The following is a 24,139-nucleotide window of genomic DNA, read 5'->3' on the forward strand; positions in this document are numbered from 1 at the left end:
GCCAGACTGGCTCAAGGACTAAATTTTTTCATTAGTCAATAAAAAAGGGATATGGACAGGCCTATAATTGTCTCAGGTGTCCAGTACACACTGTAGAATTGTTTAGCCTGTGCCAATGAACTCTCACAGCCAGTGCTATGCTAAGGCTTGTTCCTAGCAGGAAATTCAGATGCAGGCACTCTGCTTGGTGGAGGGGGAGTATTTCAGCACATGGGCATCAACTGTGCCACAACAGATGGCTCAGGGCCTCACATCCCTTGTCCATTTTTTTCCAATTGCACAGACACAGCCAAGGAGTCCTTAGCACACATTTCATCCAGGGAAAAAGATATCCAAGTTTCATTCAGTTTGATCCATTCTGTAACATACACCTTCATCTCTCAACAGATAAATCTCTGCTGAACACCTGAAAACACATTTCATGCCCCACAAAGTCTACCCCTGGCTACTGTAAATGAAACTCCTGCCCAAGTCTGGCAATTAATTTTACAGCTTTTTGGTCTTCAGTCTCAGAATGAATGATTCACAGCCACTAAAGACATGTACCAACCACAATCCCCTTCCTAACCAGAAAAGAAAATTATGCTTGTGCTCGTGACTGAATGTTCATTTGTCAATGAAATCTTATCATCACCATGTATTTTTTTAAAAATCACCTTTATCAAAACCTTTCACATATGTAGTCACATTTAAACCAATTTGATGGCTTTTTCAAAAAACAAAGACTTACCATTTCACTTTCTTTTTCCAAATAAAGGTCTTCTTTTGCATCCTTACCTGGAAAATTATTACACTTGATGTATGTATTCATCACCTAGCAACTTTACATTTCTCACATGAACTTTTAAATGTATTCAAAGAAAAACACAAGAAGTATTAACAAAATCTAACACAAAAACACAAAAACCCATAACTCATTATTCAGATCTAATCACTCATTATTCAGATCTAAACCTATTACTAGCAACTCACAATTTTACCACTGAGATTAACCTGCACTGATTGATACTCTATAAAACAATATCATCAGAATTCAGACTACATTTCTTATGAAATGGAATACAATTACCTTTCCTTGAAAATCTCTTTAAATTCAAAGCTTTTTTCCTTTTCTCTTGAAATTCAATTTGCAGTTTAATTTCAACAACCTGAAATGTAAAGCAAGTCTAATAAATCACTTTTATTTTACAAAAAAAACTCCTAAGATGAAAAAACCACCACAAATTGCACGATTCTTAGTGAGTGGGTACTTTACCTGCTCAATGTTAGACCAGAAATACTCTATTTCTCTAGCAATGGATGCTGCAATCCTCCTCAGTTTGTTCTGTTCCTCCCTTTTAGCTCGCTCTTCATTAAGTTTCTTTTCTTCATGGTAACGAGCCACAGTTCTTACCATCTAAAATACCATGAAATACTGAATTAGGTTACCTCAAAATACATTTCACTGCATTTCTTAAGCTTATAGCGGTTATCAGCAGCCAGATGTTGACCATAGCTTTACACACATAGCACTTACCTCCAATATTTCTAATTATTACCATGCCAGTAAAGCAACAGACATGAAACTCAAAGAAAAAAAAAATACAACTATAACTAAGCAATCAAGTAGGAAACTCTTAATTTACTGTCTGAATACAAAAATTAGAAAAAATTCCACTGAAATTAGCAGCAAACACACAAAAGAAAACTTTTTTTTTCAGACAGCACAAATGAAGTCACAGAAATCACACCACAAAATGTCAGAGACCAAAGCTAAAATGAGTTCAAAAAGAGTGTACATACATGAGTGAAAGATCAGTCAATGGCTGTTAAGACTGACTTGATTGCAACCTTTAGCTCAGGAGGTCCCTAAAACATTGACTTCCAGAAGTTTGAAGCAAAGTGCCAGGGGAAGGATCATTTCACATTTGCCCTTCCTGTTTCTCCTATTCTTAAAAACCTACCATTGGCCACAAATGGAAATCCAGATTTAAATTATATTCAAAATGCAGATATTTATTGTACAAAACAATATACTTGTTTCAATACTTTGCTTCTGACTTTCCATCATTTCAGAATATACAGTAGAAAACAACATGGCAATTTAAACTAATGACCTTCAGTTGCTCTGTTCATTACCCTAAATTGGTCATAAATGTATCAAACAAGAAAAAAGATGCAACATATCTGGTATCCGTAGAAAACCTTTGCTTACTGTAAATTAACAGATTTTATATATTTCATTTCACACCATAGAAATTTTCATTACACTACTGTATTCCTGCTGTGCTGCTCTCTCTCCTCCTATGGAAACAGTTCTCTACCATGTTTCCACTACTGTCTTTACTCTTATTTTTCTGTGAGATTAAGAAAAAAATAACTAGACAGACAACCACACCCAACAGAAAGTTATTTACAAAATTCTGCATTTACTCTTTGTTGGCTGGAAATAACTGATTTGTGAGACAGGCATGACAACTCCAGTTTTTATTTAAATATAACCCAGTCAACATATTGAGTGGGCTCCTAAAAAAGCTATTTGATCTCCAGAGGAATAAAATCCACAAACTGTTATTTGCATCAACAATCTGTACAATTATCCTGTCTCAGGTGCCATATACAAAACAGACCACAAAACTTCTCATTTGAGGTAAAAGTTAGTGCCTCACGTTTCTTTACCTCTGTCTGTAGCAAAAGATACCTCAATAGCTTTGCTAGCAAACTGAGTGATATCAACATTTATTGCTCTGAGTTTTGAAATGGTTTTCAAGTACCTTCTTAGCAGTTGCCATCTTCCACTTTCTCTCCTGGGCAAAATCAGTTGCCATCCACTGCATTTCTTCCAGCAAATAATCCCAGTGGGATTTTGGTCTTGGAGCCTCTTGGAGTTTAGGCAGTCGCCTGGGGGACCATAAACCTTCTTTTCTCAGTTCTGCTATCCGCTGGTGGATTTGATTTTCCTAAAAAAGAAGTACAGAGACTTACAATAAAGCTGCAGAATGCACCTGAAGTTGTAGAATCAGAGAAAAAAAAAAGTAATTGCTCCCACCTCCCACTTTATTAAATTAATTGACAGGAAAATAGAAGTGTAAAAGCATCACACAGTATATATCTTACCAGCTTGACTTGCTCAGCCAGCTTGTCTTGAGAGTTTTCCTGTGGCAACACTGCTGCATTCTGAGCTGGACTTTGTGTTTTAGGCGCTGCTGCTGCCACTGCTAAGCCAGGAGGCTTGGATGCAATAGGAGACAGAGACTTGTTGGTGGCTGGAGAGGTCCTGTTTGTTTGCACTGGGTATGGCGAAGGTGGTGTTGTGCCTGGGATCGCTGCTGGAGCGATGGATGAGGTAGGTGGCAGTGGATTTGCTGCAAGACGCTGAGAACTCTGAGCAGGATCTGCAGATGGTCGTGTCAGAGTCACAGTCTGCCCAAGAAACACATTGGTTTTACTGATGAGGTGAGGATTCAATACTTAATCTACACTAGAGCAGAACAAAATGGAGACTTTAACTTAATAACAAATGTGCTCCTGTGTCGGAATACGACACGAAATGAATGACACTCACACGCTGAGACGTCTAAGGCAAAAAAGGTGCATTTATTTCTGGACTTTGATATTTATAGAATTCTAAAAGTGACCATGGATTGGAGGATGAAATTGCTACTTCTCCAAACACATTGGTCAAACTAACAGTTTATCAATTTTCTCCTCTTCCAGAAAGGAATGCAAAACAATCATTATTTACATGAAAAGTGCGTGAGAAACTCTATTACAAAACTGTAAACATCAGAAGGCTTAGAAGGACTTTAGAAGAACAGGGCGACACACCTGCATTTTTACAAGGAAAGGATTTAATTGTCCAGTGGAATTAAGAAATGAAGACAGCACTTTTAGGTTTTACTGGCCATGGAAACAAACCCATGTTCCACCCCATACCTGCTGCTGTATGGTAGCTTGCGGCTGTGACACTTGGCTGGGCACCTGTCCCTGCACGTGGATCGCTGGTGGCACCTGCTGCTGCAGCGGCGCTGGAAGCGGGGCGGCCGTCAGGGGCACGCTTTGGGGCTGGATCTTCACCTGGATCTGAGGCTGGGCTGGAGGTTCCACCAGCTGAGGCTGCTGCTGCGGGAGCTGCAGGGTGGCGGGCAGTGATGCCATGGGGACGTTGGCGGGCTGCAGGCGCGCGGGCAGCTGCGGTGGCGGCGTGTGCAGGCTGGCCGCGTTCTGCACCGGAGGGCCCTTGGAGGGGTCGTACTGCTGCTGGCTCTGCTTCTGCCCCGTCAGCTGCACCGTCTGTGGAGTGGGAGGCATCCCACCTGCAGGGCAAGAGGAGACACGAGCAGGTGAGATTAAAACATTAAAATGTCCGATGCTCTCTGTTGATCAAAGGAGGAAACCGACTGCGAATAGAGTGGTTTTGTTACTTACTTTGCCACAAGACACCATCACTTGAAAATACCACATCACAATCACAAAATAAATCACCATTACAATAAACAACAAAGTACTTCATGCAGAGGACTGTAACTAAAATTTGGAGCACAGCAACTAAAAAAGAGCATGTCATTATAGGTGTTCTAAATTTCGTATACTCAAAAAAAAAAAAAAAAGGACTGGTGAACTAATGGAATTTTACCTAAAATACCAGCATGAAGTCTAAATACTACTTAGTTCTTTCTAAGAACACATTCACTCTAACACATATTCTAAAGCTTGGCATGACTAATGAATAAAAATTTGTTGTGATGTTCCAATTAGATGGTTTCCTTTTCATAAATCATTGGTTCAGTTCCAGAATTCTCAGATTGGCCATTTTGCATCAGCACCTGTGACGTATTTCCATGCCCACATGCACCTTTGGAGCCCGTCACTCAGCTCCTTAAACGAACCAGGCATTGCATACCAAGTATTAATTTACATGGAGAAGTGTGTGGTGGAACTAGGATCTTGGCAGGCCGGAAGCCAAAGTTTCTAGTTCCATCACCAACATCTCCTTGTGAAATTAATGTGCAACTGGCATGTGGTGACACAGTACCTTGTGCCGTTGGCATTAGCTGTTGAAGAGGAACTCCTGAAGCCACACCCGGGTGCTGAAAAACCATCCCATGACGGCCCACTTCAATTCGTGGTCTCTTAGACGAATCTGTGATATTCAAATTCCATTTATGGCATGGTATAATGGAATGGGTTCAATTTTACAAAGCAAACTACTACACATGATTCCACCGTCAGCTCCGAAAGCTACAACTACTGTACATGTGTAGCATTTATGAAGAACATGCTCCAGGGGCAGAGTCCCTCTGACTTCAAGTTGGCCATCTCCAATCTTCTCAGCCAGAACAATCAACCTAACCATGTCTCCATGCCTGCCAAATCCAGGCCTATCTACTGGGAGTGGAGTGCACTCTTCCCACAGCACCAGTCACAGTAGATAGTCCTAAGGATCTGGTGATTCCCAAGGTGAGGCAAAAATGTATTTTTGAACAGTGGGCTCCGATCACTGTTTGGAAAAAAAAAGAGGATGGAAGTGGAATTGTGCCTGTGGAACATACCTGCTGGTGCAAGGGCCTGCTGCTGTCTCTTAAAAGCTTCAATCTCTATGGTGCTCACAGTCCCCGGCGCTGGAGTCCCTGTATGCGTTTGCTACAGGGAAAAGAAAACAAATCACAGAAGTTCAATCTGCAGATGGTCTGACACCAGGAGAGAATTTACAAGCAGATCTAAGGAGGCCAGCACAGAAAAAGTCCTTCAGAACAGCTGTACAACAAAGGAAACAACACTCATTCATTATCTGCTACGAAGTTTTAGTTATCCACAATGCACAAATACTCTTTGTTGAGTTTAAATTCTACAGTGATGAAGCTGTTTATATATAATACACACCTACATTTTGTTAAGTGATATCAAACTCAGGAAAACGGGGTATGTTAAAAAAAAAAAACTTGCCCAGTACTTTTTGTTACTTTTTTATTAGTGTATTATATCTGTGTGAAACATCAGTAACACAAATTCATCCTCATCCTGAAAACATCTTAAGCTTATTTAGGTCTTCAGCTCTCTCAGGATAGAACTTTGTCAGAGTTACTGTTGAAATATTTCAGGAAAAAGCTAGGAAGATGGAATAAAGAACCTCAGCCAAGGTACACAAGTTCCAGTTCCAGTTTTCCAGATGCTGGACTTGAACCTGTTTGCACAGCTGGCAAAATGAGTCTCATGAATAAACTCAGTGAGGAGAAACAATATTGCCCTAAGGCTAGGGTGACATCAGAGCTGACCAGAAATTACTATCCATTTTGTCTGAGGATAAACAGCACACAAACTATGAATTAACAAGGCTGGAAGAGCACTGTTGATATTGAGATGCAAAAGGAATCACTGGGCTCTGATTCAGCAAGCTGGAATTTAGCTTCAGTAAGGTTACACAGTGCATTCAAACTTCATTTTTAAATCTCTACATTTAATATCAGCAATGATGGCAAGAACCTGTCCCAGAGAATCCTTTCAGATCAAGCACAGGTGACAGGTTAACATACAGGATTAGTGAAGCAAACAAATTTGGGTATATGACAATTTTCATGCTCTTTGGGCCCTCAGCATACTGGCAAGTGTTTATGAATGTCCATCAGTGTCTGTGCAAGTCCAATTCCTTTCAGTGAGTTTCCAAGTAATTTTTAACTTCTCCTCAATATTTGGCCATGCTGTACCAAATATTCTACTATGAAACTTAACATGAGAAAAATAAGGGCTATCCCCAAAAAAGATCTTAAGAGATTCCATCAGAAAATACAAACACAGACTTTATGTATGGTAGTCTCTGCATCCTGGCAAATGAATTAATTTAGCACTCTAGTTCTCAAAGTGTACTTTTCTAATGGTTAGACCTTAAACATGCAGAGGTATAGTAAGGGTTTGCAAACGTTGTGAAAATTTTTGGTGACAACACAAAAGGCAGTAATTTCCCATTTATTTTTTTTTTTTACTTTATTCACAGGTATTTTCTCCTCTGATTTTAACCAAAACTTTACCAATGTAAATTAAATCCACAGAGGTAAACAGCAGTCTGTATTGAAATAAATCACAGCAGTGACATCCTGCATTTTCAGTGCTTCACTGCATGCTATTAATAATCACAGCCAACATCACCTACAATGACTGGGTTTCAAATGCTCCTTTTTGAGCTGAATATATCTCATGCCCCTCAGACTCAATCAATAGCTATGAATTAATAACACTTAATCTCTTTGATGCTCTGAGGGCATTTGCAGCCACTCCAGCAATACAGCTACAGCCTTAAGATGGAAATTCTGGTTTTAAGTATCTCTGACTCATATTCATAGTTCACTGCTATTTCACACTCAATAGGGATTAGGTTTTCAAATATTTGTTTTGTCACAAGGTAGACATGCAGCATATTTCAGGTCCAACAGCCAGTGTCTGGCAGAGCACCATAGACCTGGGCATTTACAGAATTTTCAAAATAAGCCAACAGAATTGGTTAGGTAAATGCTACTAAACTGACTAACAAATTCAGTTTATGTCCCATTTGCACCAGATGCTGCTGGGACATCAGTTTAAGAAATTATATTCTTCAAACTCCACATTAAATGTAATTTATTTCACCTGCTCTCTCCCTCTGGATGACTGCATACTCACAGTTTCAGGCTGTATCTCTACTTTAGGATTTTTGACTGACATTTTCTGAAGAATATGCCTCCCAGCTGTCTGCATTATCACCATGTAATTCAGGCCAGACTCTTCAGAGAGCAGACATGTCATGTCTTCATAAATTGCAGTCACATACCAATAATATTAGACTAAAACTGTCCCAACTTTAATTAAAATAATGTAGCTGTCCCGAGGTCACGATTATGCAGCATGCACACAATAATCACTCTGAGCACTGCACTCCTGCACTGGGATTTGAACGGTGATGCTGACTGGGACATATTATTTCTCCACAAACAATTGCAAAGAACAAGACTGATGGAAAGAAACTTTCTGTTATCAGTGTGTGCTAAAAGGTCAGTACCAAACAGAGAGTTTTGTGCATTTTTAGCATGAACCAGTTTCCCTGAAACTGCATGGTGCAATACCTTCAAAAGTATCACCACTGCAGCAGCTACAGCTTGGTGGTAACCTTAATCACTACAATAAATAACCTGATATAATATTAGGTATTTTAAACAGCTTAAATGAAGCCTGACTACCTAAGGAGACTTCCAAGACATGTCAGAACCGATCCTAAGGAAGAGCTCCCAGTGCAATGCCCTTTGCTGCACAACTCCTTTGTACAATATCATAGGGAACATCCCATTTGCTACACACAGGAACACAACCCATCCTGTATTTCATTTCACTTTCCATTTCCAAAGCCCAGATAAAGGCAGCACAGCCTGTACAGCTGCTGTGGTACAGCAGAGTAATTCACCCTGCAACACCTGCTAAGCATATCATTGAGCTAAAAGGTAAATATTTTAGTTGCAGACGGAATTAGGGTATATTACTTCTCAGGGTATGTATGCAGTGATGTCTGGGTAACAGAGTTGAAGGCAGCTGCATAAAACCACACCGAACTGAAAAGCTGTATCATCACTGATCCACAAACATTTTAACTGATTATCACATTTACTTCTTGGCTTTCTCCAGCATTCCTCATGAAAATAGAAAAAAATTGTTAAAAAGGACTTTTATAATAAAAATAAGCACTTCTGTTTCTTCTTCCCAACATTTATGGCAGAGCTAATGGAAAGCAGTTAATTATTTAAAACAAATTGTGTCAGAGGATTAGTACTGCTGTTTAACACATTTCAGGGAAGGCAAATCCAAAACCTTCTGTAGCCACACTCAAAACCTTCAAAACATAAGGGGAAGAAAAAAAAGAAAAGAATTTTAGAAGAAATCCACAATTACAATGCCACAGACAAAGAATCCATATCATCACTACGCAGAATGCACAAATGAACCAAATGCATTAGGGATACAAAGACAAACAAACCAAAGTGAAAACATTCAAGCTGAAAGTTAACGCAATAAGCCAGCAACCTGGAGACAAAGCTTTAACTTCCTCAAGGCTTCAGTTACACTGATGCATTTGAAGACTGCAGAGGTTTTTTGGTTTTGTTTAGATGATAAGGGATGGGCTCTTGGGGAAATTCTAATTCATCTAAGAAATATCAAATCTGAATGAAGAAAAAAAATCTGGGATGAAACTACATTTTAGAACCATTGAAAAGTACCTGAAATGGTTGCTGCTGGGATGAAAAAGCAGCAGAAACATTTGGAGGAAGCTGGGTTGCTATAGCGACAGGAGTACCAGTCTGCCCATCCTTTCCTGTCACAACCTTTACCTGAGAGAAATATTTTGGGAAAAAAAAAAGAAGGGAGAATCATTTTCTTTTTAGAAGTTTTTCTTTTTTTTTTAACTGTTCAACACACTGCTTTGGTACTGATGGTACCTCACTGAAGAGGGGATAATAACTAAACCACCACCAGTACAGCTTGTTTTGAGCACAGCCCATTTTTAGAGTTCTGTCTTACTTTAATAGCAGAACAGAGCACAGCCTTGACTGTTTATTGTGACTTCTGTCACTTGAAACATTTTCTTAAATCCAGTTAACATAAAAGTGTGCTTTAAACTGAGTGATTGCTGCTGCTAACGGACAACAAATTAGCATGACAGACAGTTTGAACGTAAGAGAGCTTCAACATTTATTTAAGCAATGAGCACAGCCACCATTCACTCTCCCCTCGAATTCCCAAAGAAATCAACCTTCCAGGCAAGGGATGAAGCACGTTGCTTTAGCAGAAAGTGATAAAGAGGGGAGGGGGAAATAAAACAGAAGACGACAACAAAATACAAAGAAAGAACATAGTCAAAAGATGTCTTAATCTTTCAGAAGGATTCATCACTTGAAAACACACGAAGACTTTTGCTGTTGCACTTTGCAAAATTCTCCAGCAGTTACAGGGACAAGAAGCTTCCACAAACAAAAGAGGATCCACCACGAGAAGGCAGTGAAGTACAGCAAATTCTCAACCCGAAACACCACGGGGTAGAGACTGAACTCATTCAAAGTGCAGCAGCACCACTGACTTGAAGGAACCTGTACCATTTACACCCACTGAAGATCCCTCAAAGTGTGCAGATGGTAGTTAAAAATACCTGGTTATTTCAGCTGACAAACACGCAACCCAACAAGAACACCTAAACAATTTGACAAAACACAAACCAGGTGAAAAAAAAATACTGAATATCCATTGTCAATAAATAACAGTAGCAGGCTAGCTTTTATGTTACTATATAAAGTAATGATTCCTTCCTGTCAGTAACTACCACAAGCAGAAATATATTTTACCTAATTAAGAAGTTTATACAACAAAGTACTGAACAAATTAAACTTCAGCCATTATTCTGTTAAAATTTCCCACAAATTCCAATTGAAGGTATGATTGCTAATGATTCACACCTAAGAGCCATTAAAGCTCAGTGAAGGCACTCATTTCCAAAGGGTATTCAAAGCAACACGAGGTTCTTTACATAATATTGGTTCTTGTACAAACTGGCAGCTACATAATTCACAGATTTTAGAAGATATTTATGAGTGCTAAGTGATGCAGGGGCATCAGTTCTACCCACCCTGCTGCAACCACCTGCCAAGTTGGCTTGTGGGCAGGCTCTGTACCAGAGCAGTGCTCCAGCACCCACAGATGGGTACAAAAGTGCAGGAAAAGCTGCACAGCACCTCTTTGTGGCAAGCTTCTTTCAAGTTCTTTGCCATCAATAAGCAGTGAATTCAAGTTAGTAATTTAAACCTTTGCATAAGTAACAAAGTGAACTTGTCAGTGTCCAGTCTGTAAGTGCTGGTTGTTAATCCTTTAAACAGCAGCTCACACAGAGCTCCAGGGCACCCTGAATAATGTAATACATGACTGAGGACCCTTACAGGTTGTCCTTCACTAATTAGATTAATTCACATTTTTTGTTGGCTGCAGCAACATTGAACTTCAATAACATCTATGATTAGAACTCACATGAGTCAGGTTAACCTCTTGTAATGCTTTTGCTCATTCTTTTTTGGTTTGTCCAAGTTTAGTTGAGTGAAATTCAAACTACAATTCCTAGTCATAACCATTCTGAGAGCTTGAAACCATTTCCACACTTCTACCACCTTTTTTTTGTGTGCAGCTAGGACAGTTAAAGCTCCCTCTCTATGCTTCTATTTTCAATCCAAAAATCTAAGAGCACACTCAAACCAACCCATCGAATCACACTACCCAGCAGAACTGCATTCTTTCAGACCAACTGTTTTATGAAAAACTGCCATACTTCACTGAGCAAAAATTACTTTTCATGTCCTGTCCCATTCTTTGATACTTCACAATCCCAGCGTTACAACTTCATATATGATTCTATTCCAACAAAGTTTCTTACCTCATCATTGATGACCTCAGATTGTTCTTCCTCTTCTTCCTCCTCCAGATCCAAGTCATTTTGCCTCAGGTATGCTTGCAGAGGAACACAATGTTTCTTCTTAAAAGCTAAAAAGTCCATCATATTCCCTTGAAGATGTTGCAGGAAAAACAGTTCAATCAAACATTCCTTAAAAGTTTCCTTAAGAATTTCCATCTGCTTGTGGTGATGATCCAAACATAGTTTTCTCATTTGAGCAGTTTCTTGGTTGGCAGGAGGAATCTCCTCCAACTTTTTGGGCTGTTTTTTCACTGCTGTGTTAGCTGTAGGAGTGAGAGGAAGACTCGACAGCCCCTGTGGCACAGTGGCCCGTGAAGGACTTGTGGGAGGAGGAGGTGATGTCATCCCAAACGCGCTCGGTCCTCCAACTCCTGCTATCAATCCACCAGAAGTCCTGTCAAATCCAATGGGTCTACTCAGCTGCTGCCCTTGAAGCACCTGCTGCTGCTGTTGCATGAGCTGCCCCTGGATAATATTGCTGATTTGGGGTGGCAAGCTGGTCGTGGTGATGTGGCCCGGGCTAGTCAAAGATTGCATATTTGCCCCGCTGGCCACGGGGCTCTGAGGGCCGAGGTGGTGGATGGTGCCCCCAGACTGCGAGTGAGGCTGCGAGAGCCGGCGCTCTCTCACGGTGGCGGGCGGCCCGGACGACGGGAGCTGCACTTGTGCAGCAGCTCCTTGAGCAATCTGTGCGATCCCAGGTCCTTCTTGGTACACGAAGTGCCCGCCATTGGAAGGACTCAGGCTGATCTGTCTCACGAGCACGCTGGCATCCACAAACCCTCTGGTGGGGCTCTGGCTGCACATGCCCAGGCCAGGCCCAGGGGTGCCCGCCCGCACGTTGGGCAGCGCCTGCACCGGCACCGGGTTGGGCTGGGTGGGGCTCTGGGACTGCACCTGCTGGGGCAGCGGAGAGGTGACCTGGATGTACGAGGGGGATCCATGCTCAAAGCGCCTCTGCTGGGGGCTGAACTGAAAGCTCGGGGACGTCGGGTTCGGCAGCGGCAGCGGGGTGAGCGTGATCTGCTGGTTGCCCGAGGCCACCGGGCCCACGTTCTGCAGGGTGATGTTCACGTTCTGCCCGGCCACGGGGCTCCGGCTCATGATGAACTGCTGGATCTGGTAACTGGGCGACTGCGGCGCCGAGGGGCTCGCGGAAGGCGCGAAGGAGGCTGCGGGGGACTGGGGTAAATTGGCCTGCTGTTCTTCTCCCTCACTGCCCGTGAAGGACCTGGATCTCTGCAGCTGGCGCTGGGCATTCTGAGGACCATTGCCATGGTGCATTCTCACTGATCTAAGGTTTTACAGTATAGTCTAAAGAAATACACAAAAACAGACATTCAGGGAATGTAAGAACTCTTCTGCAACTGAAACTATTTAGCTACAACTAGAAGGATTACCTTACAGTAAGAACTCTGTTATCCTGGTTTTGCAGTTACTTAAAATGTTTCAAATGATCCAAAACCCCCAGCACAAGCAAATCTTACTTAAATCCCTCATAAATTTCTCTAGCTAATACTGCTATTGAATAGTCTTACAAATGTTGGGTTCCCCTTAGCTAGGCAGAATGACTTCAAATAATAATAAAAAAAGAACAAACAGGACTTTTTCTCTTGTTGTGGAACTTTAAGAAACTATGGTCTCCAGTATCAAAGGCATCTACTCTTTTTTCGTGTTCATTATTACCTGTTTCAGTGCTTTTAACTCTTAATGCAAAGTTATTGTAATTACTAAAATATATAGTCCATTGTTTTAACAACAACTAAAAATAAGAAAATGGACAGACTATTCAACTTTATTGTTCTAGCTACTGAAGGCCAAGTAATCTAAATGTATGTAAAACTACTGTACTTCATCCTTAACTTGGCCTTCTCTTTCCTTCAGAACACAAAAAGAGATGAAAACCAAATTGTATTTCATTTCAAATGCTGTTTATTGTGTCAAGCTACCCAGAAATCCCAAAACGTTCTGGTTTTGTATTTCAACTACGCACAAACAAAAATTCCAATGACATGCACTGACAGGTAGATTCAGGGCTGGGAGTAGCACAGAAAAAGCATCAAGAGAAAATGAAACCTGATGGGGTTTTTTTCCTTTCAAAATCTCTCCCCTCTTTTAAAAGCAACACTTTCACTTTTAGCATTTCAGGCCAAACACACACAAACATGCTGCTACTCCTTTGTGTTCCTAATTCCAAGTTGGTCGCAGGCGGCAACAGGCAGCAGCACCCGGGCAGCACTGCTGGGAAGCGGCGGGATGCAGCGGGCGCTGCCGGCTCTCCCGCTCCTCCGCTGCCCAGGCAGGGAGAACATCACAGCCCGCCGCTCCCCTGTCCTGTGCTGTCTGCAGCCATCCGCCCAAGCCCTGGGGATGGAGATTCCCTTCCTTGCCCCAGGAAAGAGGCGGCTGTCCGGGAAGGTGGAGCAAAGCAGCGCTGTCACACACGTGCCAGCAGCGACAGGGGGCCGAGAGCCCGGGATCTCCGTGCCGGGGGTACCGCGGAGCGCAGCCGGCACCGCGGCTCCTCCGGCCGGGTTCCGTCTCTCCCGCACCCGGCTCATCCCGCCGGGTCTCGACTGTCCCGCACCGGGGCTCACCCGGCGGGTCTCAGCTCTCCCACTCTTCGGAGCTCAAACCTGAGCGAGCGAGCTCCGTAGAGCGGGAAGGGGAAAAAACTGCACTCCTTACAGGCCCATTTTCCAAAAGATGTAACAATACTGCAGTTCTTCGAGGTAGTGTGGTTATTTCACAGTGCCCGTACCAAATAATTAAGATTCAAAAGATACCACCAGTAACAAGGTCTTATTATTTTAATTACCCGCACCTCACTAACACTTATGGCCCCAGTGAAAACACTTAATTAATTACAGGCCGATAAGGGAGGTCCCAAAGCAGGGATCGCCTTTTGTGTGCGAGCAGCGCGGCGGGGCCGCCTGGCCGGGGGCGAAGCCCGGCCCTGCCGCCGCCGCTCCGCGGGGACTCCCCCCGACCGGGGCTCCCCCCGCCGGGGCCGCGCCTCCCCGGCCCGGCCCGGCCCGGCCCGGCCCGCGTCCCCCGCCCCGCGTCGGGCGGGCCCGTCCCTCCGCGGCCGCCCCCGGTGCGGCGGCGGGGCTGCCGGGGGCCGTTCGGGGCGGAGCGGGGCGCGCAGCCGGGCCCGGGCGGGCCCCGCGGGCCGCACTTACCGCGGGCGCCGCGGGTTCCATTCGCTGCGGGCAGGAAGCACGGGCGGGGGCGCCGCTACCAGCGCCGGCAGGAGACAAACCGCGTCCCGCCGCGCCTGCGCCGGCACCCGCGGGCCGCGCCGCGCCTGCGCCAGAGCCGCGCCTGCGCGCTCCGCGGAGGCGGCCCGCGGCTCCTGTCGCGATAGGAACGGGCTCGGCGAAAGCGCGGAAAAATGATATTTATTGTAGCAGAGGCAGGGCGGGGGAAGCACCGAGCAAAGGGCAGTTTCTGTCCGCGCACGGAGCGGGGCTGTCACTACTCTTCAATATACGGTGTGAAAAGCCACACGTGCAGCTGGCGGGGCTTGACTCCCCAGGGCAGGAGAGACTGGGAGCGTCTGGAGCGGGGCCAGCCGGGGAACAACGGTGATGGAGGGGCTGGAGCATCTCCGACGGCGCTGTTCAGCCTCGAGCTGAGAGGGGGCCCCATCCCCGTCTGTCAGGGTCTGCAGGGAGCGCGGAGCACGGCCGGCTCTGCTCGGTGGTGCCAGGTTACAGGAAAAGAGACAACGGGCACTCACTGATGCTCAGGAGGGTCCACCCGGACATGAGGAAGGACTTCTGGTACATCAGATGGAGCCGCACTTAAAACTTTTCTTTTACATCAGCACGAGCACAGATTTGATTCAAAATTCTAAAATCTAGTTATGTTTTTGCTTAGTGAACACTCATGTAGTATTCTAACAGCAATGAGGAATTAAAAAGGGAAAAAAAAAAAAAACAACAATAAAGACCCCAAAAGCCCCCAAGTCCTTGCAATGCAAAGCAAGTTTGAATTGAAACTCTCCTTCCCCTCTAGACCTGTAATGGTTTTTATGTAACAATTTTGCATTGCAATTTTTTATCACTCTCCAAAGCAATTTTGCCATTGCTTTGGAGAGTGATAAACATTGTTACAAGAGTTAACCACCTCACTGAGAGGATCCAAGACCTTTAAGAAAAAAACGCAAAAATTTTTAGTCATCATAAAATCAAGTTTAGAAAAGTCAGATTACAGATGTGTTTGACACATTTTGCTGCAGATGTTGCTTTTGATTGATTAAAACAATGTTAATAAAAGGGTAACGTTATAATTGGAACATGCAGATCTTTATTACAATTTATCAATATCATCAATATTTATTTCATATTGTTACCGTCTGATTTTCTATATGAGCTGACGGTTCAGGATTTCTACTCAATTGAACTGTGAACACACACCACAGGTTCCCAAACAAGCCTAGAAATAAATAAACCACTACCTTTACAAAATTCTGTCTGAGATCTATTAAAACACTTATTTTTTATGTATCATCAAATAACTGCTCACATTCTTAATGTTACAGTACCTGGGATAAAAAGTCTATTGAACAATCCTCTCCCTGAGCAGCCAGCTCTTGAATCATATGTTTAATACTCTTTTCAAACAGCCTCTCTTCAGTAGAATTACCACTTACAAGCCTGTAAAACAAAGAAACCCACTACATTCCTTGGGCTCTCAGCATATCCTTCCAAGGCAAGAAACAGTCACTTGAGAGAAGCTGTCAAATACATCTTAGACCTACACACACAGCATCTCATCACTGGATCTGAAACTCAATGAGAATCAAGAATGACATTTTTTGTTTATCAAGGGCTGAAAACACCCACCCATTTGCTTTGGCTGTCCCAACACAGAAGTCCAGATGGTTTGGTAGATGGAAGTGGGAGGGAAAAACAGGAACAGAAGCAGCAGTGTGGGAAGGACATGATTTTTAATTTCCCCCTAGTTTGAAGGGAAGGGGTATGATAAAATCTTTGAAGGCTTCTTCAAAGACCAAGTTATTTAAACTACAAACTACAACCAAAAATCCTAGTTTCTCCCCAAATCATGTTCTCTCTACTTTTGATTTTAAAACATTGATTTCTTAGCATGAAATTCACCTGGATGTGTGGGTATCTCCTCCTCTTGCACTTTTGTCACACCATCCCATCTTTGTGTCCAGTGTCATAGAAGACAACAGGAATCACATCTGTGTGACTGACACCTGCAAAGGGAGTGTGGGAAGACAGGATAGCACAGAAGGATTACTTGTCTTGGTTGAAGCTTTTTGTGAATTCCTAAAATGGGGAAACAAGCAACATAATTACAAATTGACATTATTAAAGGATAAATCTCTAAACGAAGTTTTTTTAACAGAGTGAGAAGATTGGAAAAATTGCTTTCTTATTAGTTCCCCAACCTACATTAAGTGTGCAAACATTTCAAGTTATCTGACTGCCCACATTACAGATCTATGCAGTTCATAATTAATCTGTCTACCATTAAAGCTATTAATTTATGGTGCAGTCAGCCATATAAAATCTAAAGATCTATTACAAGTAATCACATCATGTCCTATGACTAAGCACACCTGACTGAGTTGTTATTCCTGCACACGCTCCATCATTTTTCATGTCTATTGACTAAATCTAATCCCTTCTTTTGTGCTGCCTTGTGTTGCTTTAAGGCAAAGTATTCTTTTATGTTTTATACTGCATCTAACAGAAAGCATAATGATGCAATTTGGAATAAAAAAATAAGAAAAAACTTCAATATATTGTTAATGTTTGCTCAAATTGTAGGCCCCAGAGGATACAGAGAATCTTACTGGGGAGGGAAAAGAGCATACTTTCAATTTATCCTCAGGCAATGCCAGGGCACTCCACGAAAAATAAAAGCCCCTGGAGTAAGGCTGAGGAACTGCCAACATAAAAACACCAACTACACTTAAATTACTAACAATGTAAATAGCTACAGATAATGAAAGCAAAAGCAAATTAATCAAATGGCTATTGTGGAAAAAAAAATCTGCATTTGAAGCACAAATTGCTCATAAACATAGGATAAGTAGTGGCATACTCCTTGGAAACACCCTAGATGCCTCATCAAATAGTAATATGACTGACATATTTCATATATAATTACATATTTGAGCTACAGCTACATACATAATTTGCTTCAATAAGTAAGGACATTATGTAAATGAATCTTGCAAATGTTTTAGACTTCCCTTTAGCATTTTTCCCTCACACCATGAGCATCAACTCAGTGTGAGCTTGAGGAAAGATCCTCTTACCAGACACTGCCAGCTGTGAGCACCACTCTCACTAACTCTCACTCACATGGGGAAATGGAAATTCAGGAAAAGCTCCAGGATGTTGAGCATTGCAATCATCTGTGTCCAAAATCAACACCTGCTGTCCCTTCTGCTTTCAGCTGCCAAAGCAGGAAAGCCAGAGCTCCCAGCTTGCCTGGTTATGAGTCAGAACCTGAGGGTTCTGCAGGTGACACAATTAGAGACAGCCCCTGCACACAGGTGTGACCAGTGGGGGGTGTTCAATACCTGAATCAGGCTGCACCATCTCTGTTCCTCGAGCCTGAACTGCAGGGGTTTCATTCCATGGGTCCTTGTGTAAGAAGGATTTACTCCATACAAACATGGAGGAGCAATAGCTACAGCTGGGAACACACACATGTCTCTATAAAACAAATCAAAACTTTATTATACTAATTTTTAACTGCTTGGGCTATTAACTACTCCAAACCAGTAATAATTGCAAAGAAGCACAAAGCACCTGGCTAAAGGTAATAGAAAGTAAATCAGGACATGTAGGTTTAAGTTGACATCAAGTAAGTGAAAAAAAAACTGAAGAGGAAATTACCACTATCCATAAAGTTACCAAGAGAAGCTTACTAAAACTCCTATTTTTTTTTGTCAGCATTAACACAACAAATACAAGATATGTCAAAATAAAGTAGAATTGTTATATAACTAATAACAGTTGCCATGGAACTGTTGAAAGTTTCAGATCCTAGAATGATCCAATATTATACATCTGAGATGCAAATAGGTTCAACACAGAGGAATGCAGCCTGCAAAAGGGATAAAACAAGGCACCCCATTTAGCATTTTACAGTTATTCACATAAATACCCTGTTCTAGAGGGTAGCACACACCCACCAAATTTGTGCAAAGACTGCACATGGACTTGCCTCAATTACCTGGCAATAACAATAATAATGCTTCAGGGCAATCTGCTGCTGTTTCAGTGTCAGAATGAGGTCCTGCAATGGATCCTTAGAGCCTCTGAAGTGCTGGAGTATGGAAGGCATTTTGCAAAGCCAACCCAGCACCACTTGTTAATCCTGGAAGAACAATGCTGAGAGATTTTTCTTTCACTGATCCAAGGGCAAGTTTCCAACAGGTCTCTGCCATACAGGGGGGTTCTGGAACAATGACACTCATTCCAGAAGTATATTTTGTCCAGGTGTTCCTTCAGTTGTCTCTTTCTTCTGGAATATTAAATTCAAAATTCTTCTCTGAATCTATTGTGATCAGATAAAGCTTATGCAAAAAAACCCTAGAAAATAAGAATAATTTAGCAATTATGGGATAATCTCAAATAAGGATAATTTAACAATAATGCAAGAGTTCTACGAATGGAGAAGAGAGCAGGAGAAAAGCTGACACTTGTGATACAAGGACAAATGTTAGCTTTGGTATTGCAATGAAAAATAAATCTGCTTTTCTAGTTTATGCCTACTGGCAAAAATATTATTTTTAGTCAGTAATCTGAGCTGAAAGAGGTACCCAGCTGAAGAGCATATGGCAGGAGGGATTCTGCTTCTCTCAACACACAGAAGAAAAACACTATACTGTAAAATTCAAGTACAGCAAATGCTCTGATGCTCCAGTCCTCTCTGAAGGATTACAGGAAGGGGCATGACAGAACTCCCATATCCCTTAGTCATCTTTGGAGTCTGGAGACAGCAAGAGAACTCCCCAAAAGATGCTAATTAGTGTCAAACTTCTTAATGGAGAAAAGCTTTAACTATGGGTATGGTTTCAAAAACACTGCAGCTGTAAGAGCTGATTTCACAATAACTGTTTTGTGTATGCTATTTCCAGGAAACCAAAGATGTCTAAAGAGAAAAAGAATGAATTCTTCTTCTGTTTTACATAGATACTTCAGCTGCCACTTCCAAATCCTAAATTTCATTAACTGCCAATGCTCTCTTCTGGCAGTACAGCCTAAGAACACCAGGGACATCCTCCTTGTCACCTGTCACAGCCACATGTCACACAAGCTGACTTGGGCTTCACTGACCATACTCTTCTCATATCGGGCTAATTTACTGTAAGATTTAACTCTGCATTGCTCTATAGCAGAATTACATTTGCTCCAAGACTCAAAACTGAACCCTCCTAACTTCTCTTCTGATGGAAGACTCAGGAGCAAAACTCAAGTAAACTCGAAATTTAACTGAGCAATTTTTTCTCCCTCTGTCCCTTTCCCTCTCCCCACCCCACCCCCGACCCTCCCAAAAAAAAAAAAAAAATCTTTAAGTGTTTTGCAAGTACATCTGAAAATTAACTAGAAGGAGAAGATTTATTCTGCTCAGGAAACTCTACTCCAGAAGTAATTTTCAGTGTTTGATCAAAACCACAAATGACTTCAATTCTTGAGTGTGGCCAGAAAGTTCTTTTCATGTATGAAAGCTCAGTTTTGATCTATTTAGCAGTAAGAAGCACTCTGCTTTCCCTCAGAAGACTGAGGGAGAAGACTTTAAAGGCATAAAGTCTTTAGCAGTGATCAGTTTGGAAACAAAAGATAGAAAAATAAACAAATAATTCTGAATTAATCCTCTCAGCCCTCACAAATATTACTCTTTTTCATCTGTTATTTTTAAAAAAATAGCAATAAAAAATAAATCAATCATTTGAACATACCTGCATACCTGTTTGGTTGGAGCTTCACTGGCTCAAGTCTGGGTGACGAAGGGGAGCAGAAGATCTCCTCAATAAGCTTTCCAGTTACCTTCAGTTTTGGCAGCACTTGTCCTTCATAGCAAGTGATTTGGTTTTCCATCCCAGTCACATCAAATAGAGACCAGTCTGTGTGCTTACGTAATAGTAAAAGAAAAAAAAAAAACCACAAAGAAATATTTTGCTACTATTCAGCTGCAGTTAAAAAAATAATAGTAATAGTAGCACAGTATCTGAGAATGATGAAAAAGCTCCCAGCTGATGGCAGAATTAAAGTGGAACTGGAAGAGCCACGTGTCATGTGACACTGCAGAGAGCAGCTGCTGTTACTTTAAAAGGTTCCAAGAACCCACAGCATGGAAATAGAGCATTGTGCTCATGTTACCAGGAGTCACAAACAGGGCAGCACCCTCAAATGACACGCTCTGCAGTGAGTTCAATGACTGTACTTAAAACAATTACATTTGTAGAACTAGCATTCCAGACCCATCTATTCCCACCTTGACACAATAACCCTAAAATAAAACCATAAAATTATTTTAAGATTTTACCCAATTCTATCTAAAAAGCATATTTATAAAGAAAGAAAATAATTACAACCCCTTTAGGAGTACTGTTTAAAGTTTACAAACAGTGGAGAGGCAACCCCAAACTCCCAGATCCTCAGTGATCACATCCTAACCATTTAAATGCTGCCTATTCTTTTCAGGTTTAAAACATCAAGTTCACATTTCACTCTTGGCAGTTATCATCTTTCATCTTCTTTCTTGAAAAAAATCTGTTGCCATCCACTGCATTTCTTCCAAAAGATAAATCATGGTGTGATTTGTGCTGTGGGGTCTCATGGAGTTTGGGCAGAAGTTTCAGAGACCATAAACCTTCTTTCCCCACTGCTGCTGTTTGCTGCAGAATTTCATTTTCCTTCGAGTAAACATAATTAAACTTATGTTTCCTACTGCACAACACAAAACCAAGACAGCCACTGTGAAAAATGTTAAAATGCTACATGGATAATCAATTATTTAGTCCTTGGAAACATTCCATGGTGTCTGAAGTTGCACTTTATTAAAAGATAATGAATAATGGATTTTTTGAAGCTTTTTGTAGTTTCTGAAGGACTTGGTGAGGCAGAAGTTACATCAGAAATCAGCAGAGAATCTTGGGATGCAGAGCTACTCAGTCTTGAGAACTTTTGGTTTTCCTCCTAAAATATAGTACCCCTAGATCTCATCAGAAGTTCTGGCTGATTCAGTGAGAAATGTCACAGAATTTAAATACTCTGCCAGATGGCAGATGGACAAAATTCCCTAAAAAGTCCATATGAAAACACATTTAGTTTCTGGCATTTTTATTAACACATGTAAGCATCCTGCAACTGCTGGCAAGTCAGCACAAGCAGCACAAATTTCCATTGTCATCCCCCCCTCCCCCCTTATTTTAAAATGGTGCATAAAAATTTAAAATAATGGATTCTGTTTAATTAAATTTCTTTCTAGGGCTTCATTCCAGGAACAAATGCTACTTCCCTGGAGAACATGTCTGATTCCTTCTCACCCCTTTCCTTTCTTCAAGAAAAATCATGTATATCTGCAGCACTAATTAAAACCAAACGAGAGGCACAGGTATCCACAGAGCATTCTAAATTTAAATTAATACAAAATCTTTTTGTAAAGATTGATACCCAGCTGAGCCATACCACAGCTGTCTGAAGAAAATTATCAGGCTTGGCAAAGTCATCTGCAAAAAATACTGGAATTATTTGCTCCTTTCTCTCCAGACTGGAGTGATAAATTTTGCCATCCACAAAGTCTCCACACAAAACACCAAGGTCAACACTCCCCATACAAGATAATATACAAATGCTGTACATTATAAATGTTGTATAATACACAAATATACCTGTTGTTGTGAGGGAACTGGAGCTGGGACCACAAGCACATGGTTCTTATGCCATCCTGCTGGTTGTACCTGCTGGGGCAGAGCTGGGTTCCTGCTGTGTGCAGCAGGGAAGGAATCAAGCAGATTTGACAAATTTGGTCCATTTTGCTGTTGGTTTTCCTCCTGGCTGATCCGCTGAGCCACTTGAGGGACAGGAGGCATTCCACCTGCAGAGAGACTTTTAAAAACTGCAATTTCAGTAAAGAAAATAGTGAAATGACAAAGAGAACCAAAGAAAGTGGCAAATACAGCCTGTTACAAAGCTGGTGAAATCAGCTTCCACCACACCCCAACAGACCTGCCTGCCTAGAAGCTCTGAGGTGTGACTCAACCAGCAAGTCAGTCTAGGATGCACTTAGCCACCCTTGAAGCTGACAGGATCTTCGCTAACAACACCCTGCAGAGAGCTGTCAACGACACAACCAATCTCTATCAGGGTATCAAATGACCAAAAGGGAAAAATTTCATGCAACAACATTAATTAAGGAAAGCAACAAATTGGGCTCAGAGGGTACAAATTTAAACCCAATGTATGGAAAATGAGATGTGCAGCACTTACTAGGATATCTTAAGATTTTCTCCAGAGGGTTTTTAAAATGTGTAACAATTGGTATTGGATATAATGTTACAATTACAGAAAATCTCATTAAAGCAGTTATCTTTAATTACAATGCTTAAAACTTACACTTAATCTTCAACCATTAGTATAAGCACTAGATGTAACAGCATTATTTTAAAGTTCATGACTTTTTTTTTTTTTTAATTGCTGTCAGAACTAATCATGAGCCTCTCTGTGAAGTACTATTCTGGAACTGAAATAAAGTTAGCCTAATAAAGTATCTCATTATCAATAAAATGGTGCATTGGACTACCACTTCCAAAGATTTACTCACTTCTACATCTTGATTTAAATTTTACATTCACTTTATTTTGCTACATAATGGGGCTTATGGTTGCAGAATTGCTTCCTGCACAATTATAAAGGGAGTTGATCTCAACTGACCTTCTAACTCAAATTAACCACTTGAATTCTTTATGGTCGCAGTAGATTTATCCAGTTGCTGTAGCTCATTCTGAGTCTGGACTGGGTATGTTTGTACTTCGAAGAAGATGCAGGATGGCCAAGCTTTCGGCTTTCTCCGGCCCAGGGACTCACGGGCTGCAGTCAGGGAGAGAGGCCGGTGCTGTCACACGCACGGGAGGTGACGGCAGCTGTGACAGGAGGGAGCTGCCAGGTGTCACCCCTGCCAGTTCCAGAGCAGCGGGGCGGGATGGTCCGTGCTCTGAAGGCCATTCCAGCCCGGTACGCGGGGTGTCGGCGCTGCCCGGGAACAGAGCAGGGCTCGGCAGTGCCCTGGCCCCTCACAGCGCTGCGTGCCATGTTCCCCTCACCGCCACCAACCTCCCGCCAGCGACGGGTGTCCCCTGTCCCAGCACTGCCCTGCGCCACCTCCGCACGCCACGTACTACCCCGTACACCCTGTAACATCGCGCACACCCCAAGCCGCCTCGCACGTCACGGACTACCCCCATATACCCCTGTGACATCCTGCACACCCTGCACCGGCCCCGCACAGCCTGAGCTGCTCCGCACGCCCTGTACTACCCCCGTACACCTCCGCACGGCCTGACCCGCTCCGCACGCCATGTACTACCCCCGTACATCCCTGCGACATCCCGCACACCCTGTAGAGCTCCCGGACCGACTGAGCCGCCCGCACCCCCCGAGCCCGCCCCGCGCTCCCCTCACGCCCCCGGGCCGG

General features: G+C 42.4%; 1 protein-coding gene, 1 long non-coding RNA gene and 1 other non-coding gene across 7 annotated transcripts in view; all 3 read right to left on the bottom strand.

Moving 5' to 3' along the window:
- Positions 1 to 14,743, bottom strand: part of EP400 (E1A binding protein p400) — a 47,689-nt gene extending 32,946 nt beyond the window's left edge. Inside the window, exons 1-10 of the mRNA XM_050980735.1 lie at positions 14,632 to 14,743; positions 11,411 to 12,763; positions 5,532 to 5,622; positions 5,015 to 5,122; positions 3,916 to 4,295; positions 3,097 to 3,402; positions 2,754 to 2,939; positions 1,256 to 1,396; positions 1,070 to 1,148; positions 731 to 777 (exon numbers count right to left, since the gene is read on the bottom strand). Of these exons, the coding sequence (XP_050836692.1) occupies positions 731 to 777; positions 1,070 to 1,148; positions 1,256 to 1,396; positions 2,754 to 2,939; positions 3,097 to 3,402; positions 3,916 to 4,295; positions 5,015 to 5,122; positions 5,532 to 5,622; positions 11,411 to 12,733 (2,661 nt within the window). The 5' untranslated portion in view covers positions 12,734 to 12,763; positions 14,632 to 14,743. The remainder of the gene's footprint in view (positions 1 to 730; positions 778 to 1,069; positions 1,149 to 1,255; positions 1,397 to 2,753; positions 2,940 to 3,096; positions 3,403 to 3,915; positions 4,296 to 5,014; positions 5,123 to 5,531; positions 5,623 to 11,410; positions 12,764 to 14,631) is intronic.
- A 71-nt stretch (positions 14,744 to 14,814) lies between these two features.
- On the bottom strand, positions 14,815 to 24,138 carry LOC108962387 (uncharacterized). Of its 5 annotated transcripts, XR_007778936.1 has the most exons (9): positions 23,380 to 24,138; positions 22,338 to 22,554; positions 20,411 to 20,574; positions 18,674 to 19,032; positions 18,015 to 18,150; positions 16,573 to 16,749; positions 15,999 to 16,110; positions 15,807 to 15,889; positions 14,815 to 15,231 (listed from the first exon to the last, which is right to left on the bottom strand). It is a non-coding gene; the product is annotated as an uncharacterized LOC108962387 (long non-coding RNA). The 5 variants fall into 5 exon arrangements; XR_007778934.1 differs by having other exon boundaries at positions 14,815 to 15,889; XR_003945351.2 differs by having other exon boundaries at positions 15,807 to 16,110.
- On the bottom strand, positions 17,234 to 17,372 carry LOC115484727 (small nucleolar RNA SNORA49). The gene has a single exon (XR_003945435.1). It is a non-coding gene; the product is annotated as a small nucleolar RNA SNORA49 (small nucleolar RNA).
- Position 24,139: the final 1 nt, after the last annotated feature.

Source organism: Serinus canaria, chromosome 15 (genome assembly GCF_022539315.1).
Source record: "Serinus canaria isolate serCan28SL12 chromosome 15, serCan2020, whole genome shotgun sequence".
In the NCBI taxonomy this organism is placed as follows: domain Eukaryota; kingdom Metazoa; phylum Chordata; class Aves; order Passeriformes; family Fringillidae; genus Serinus; species Serinus canaria.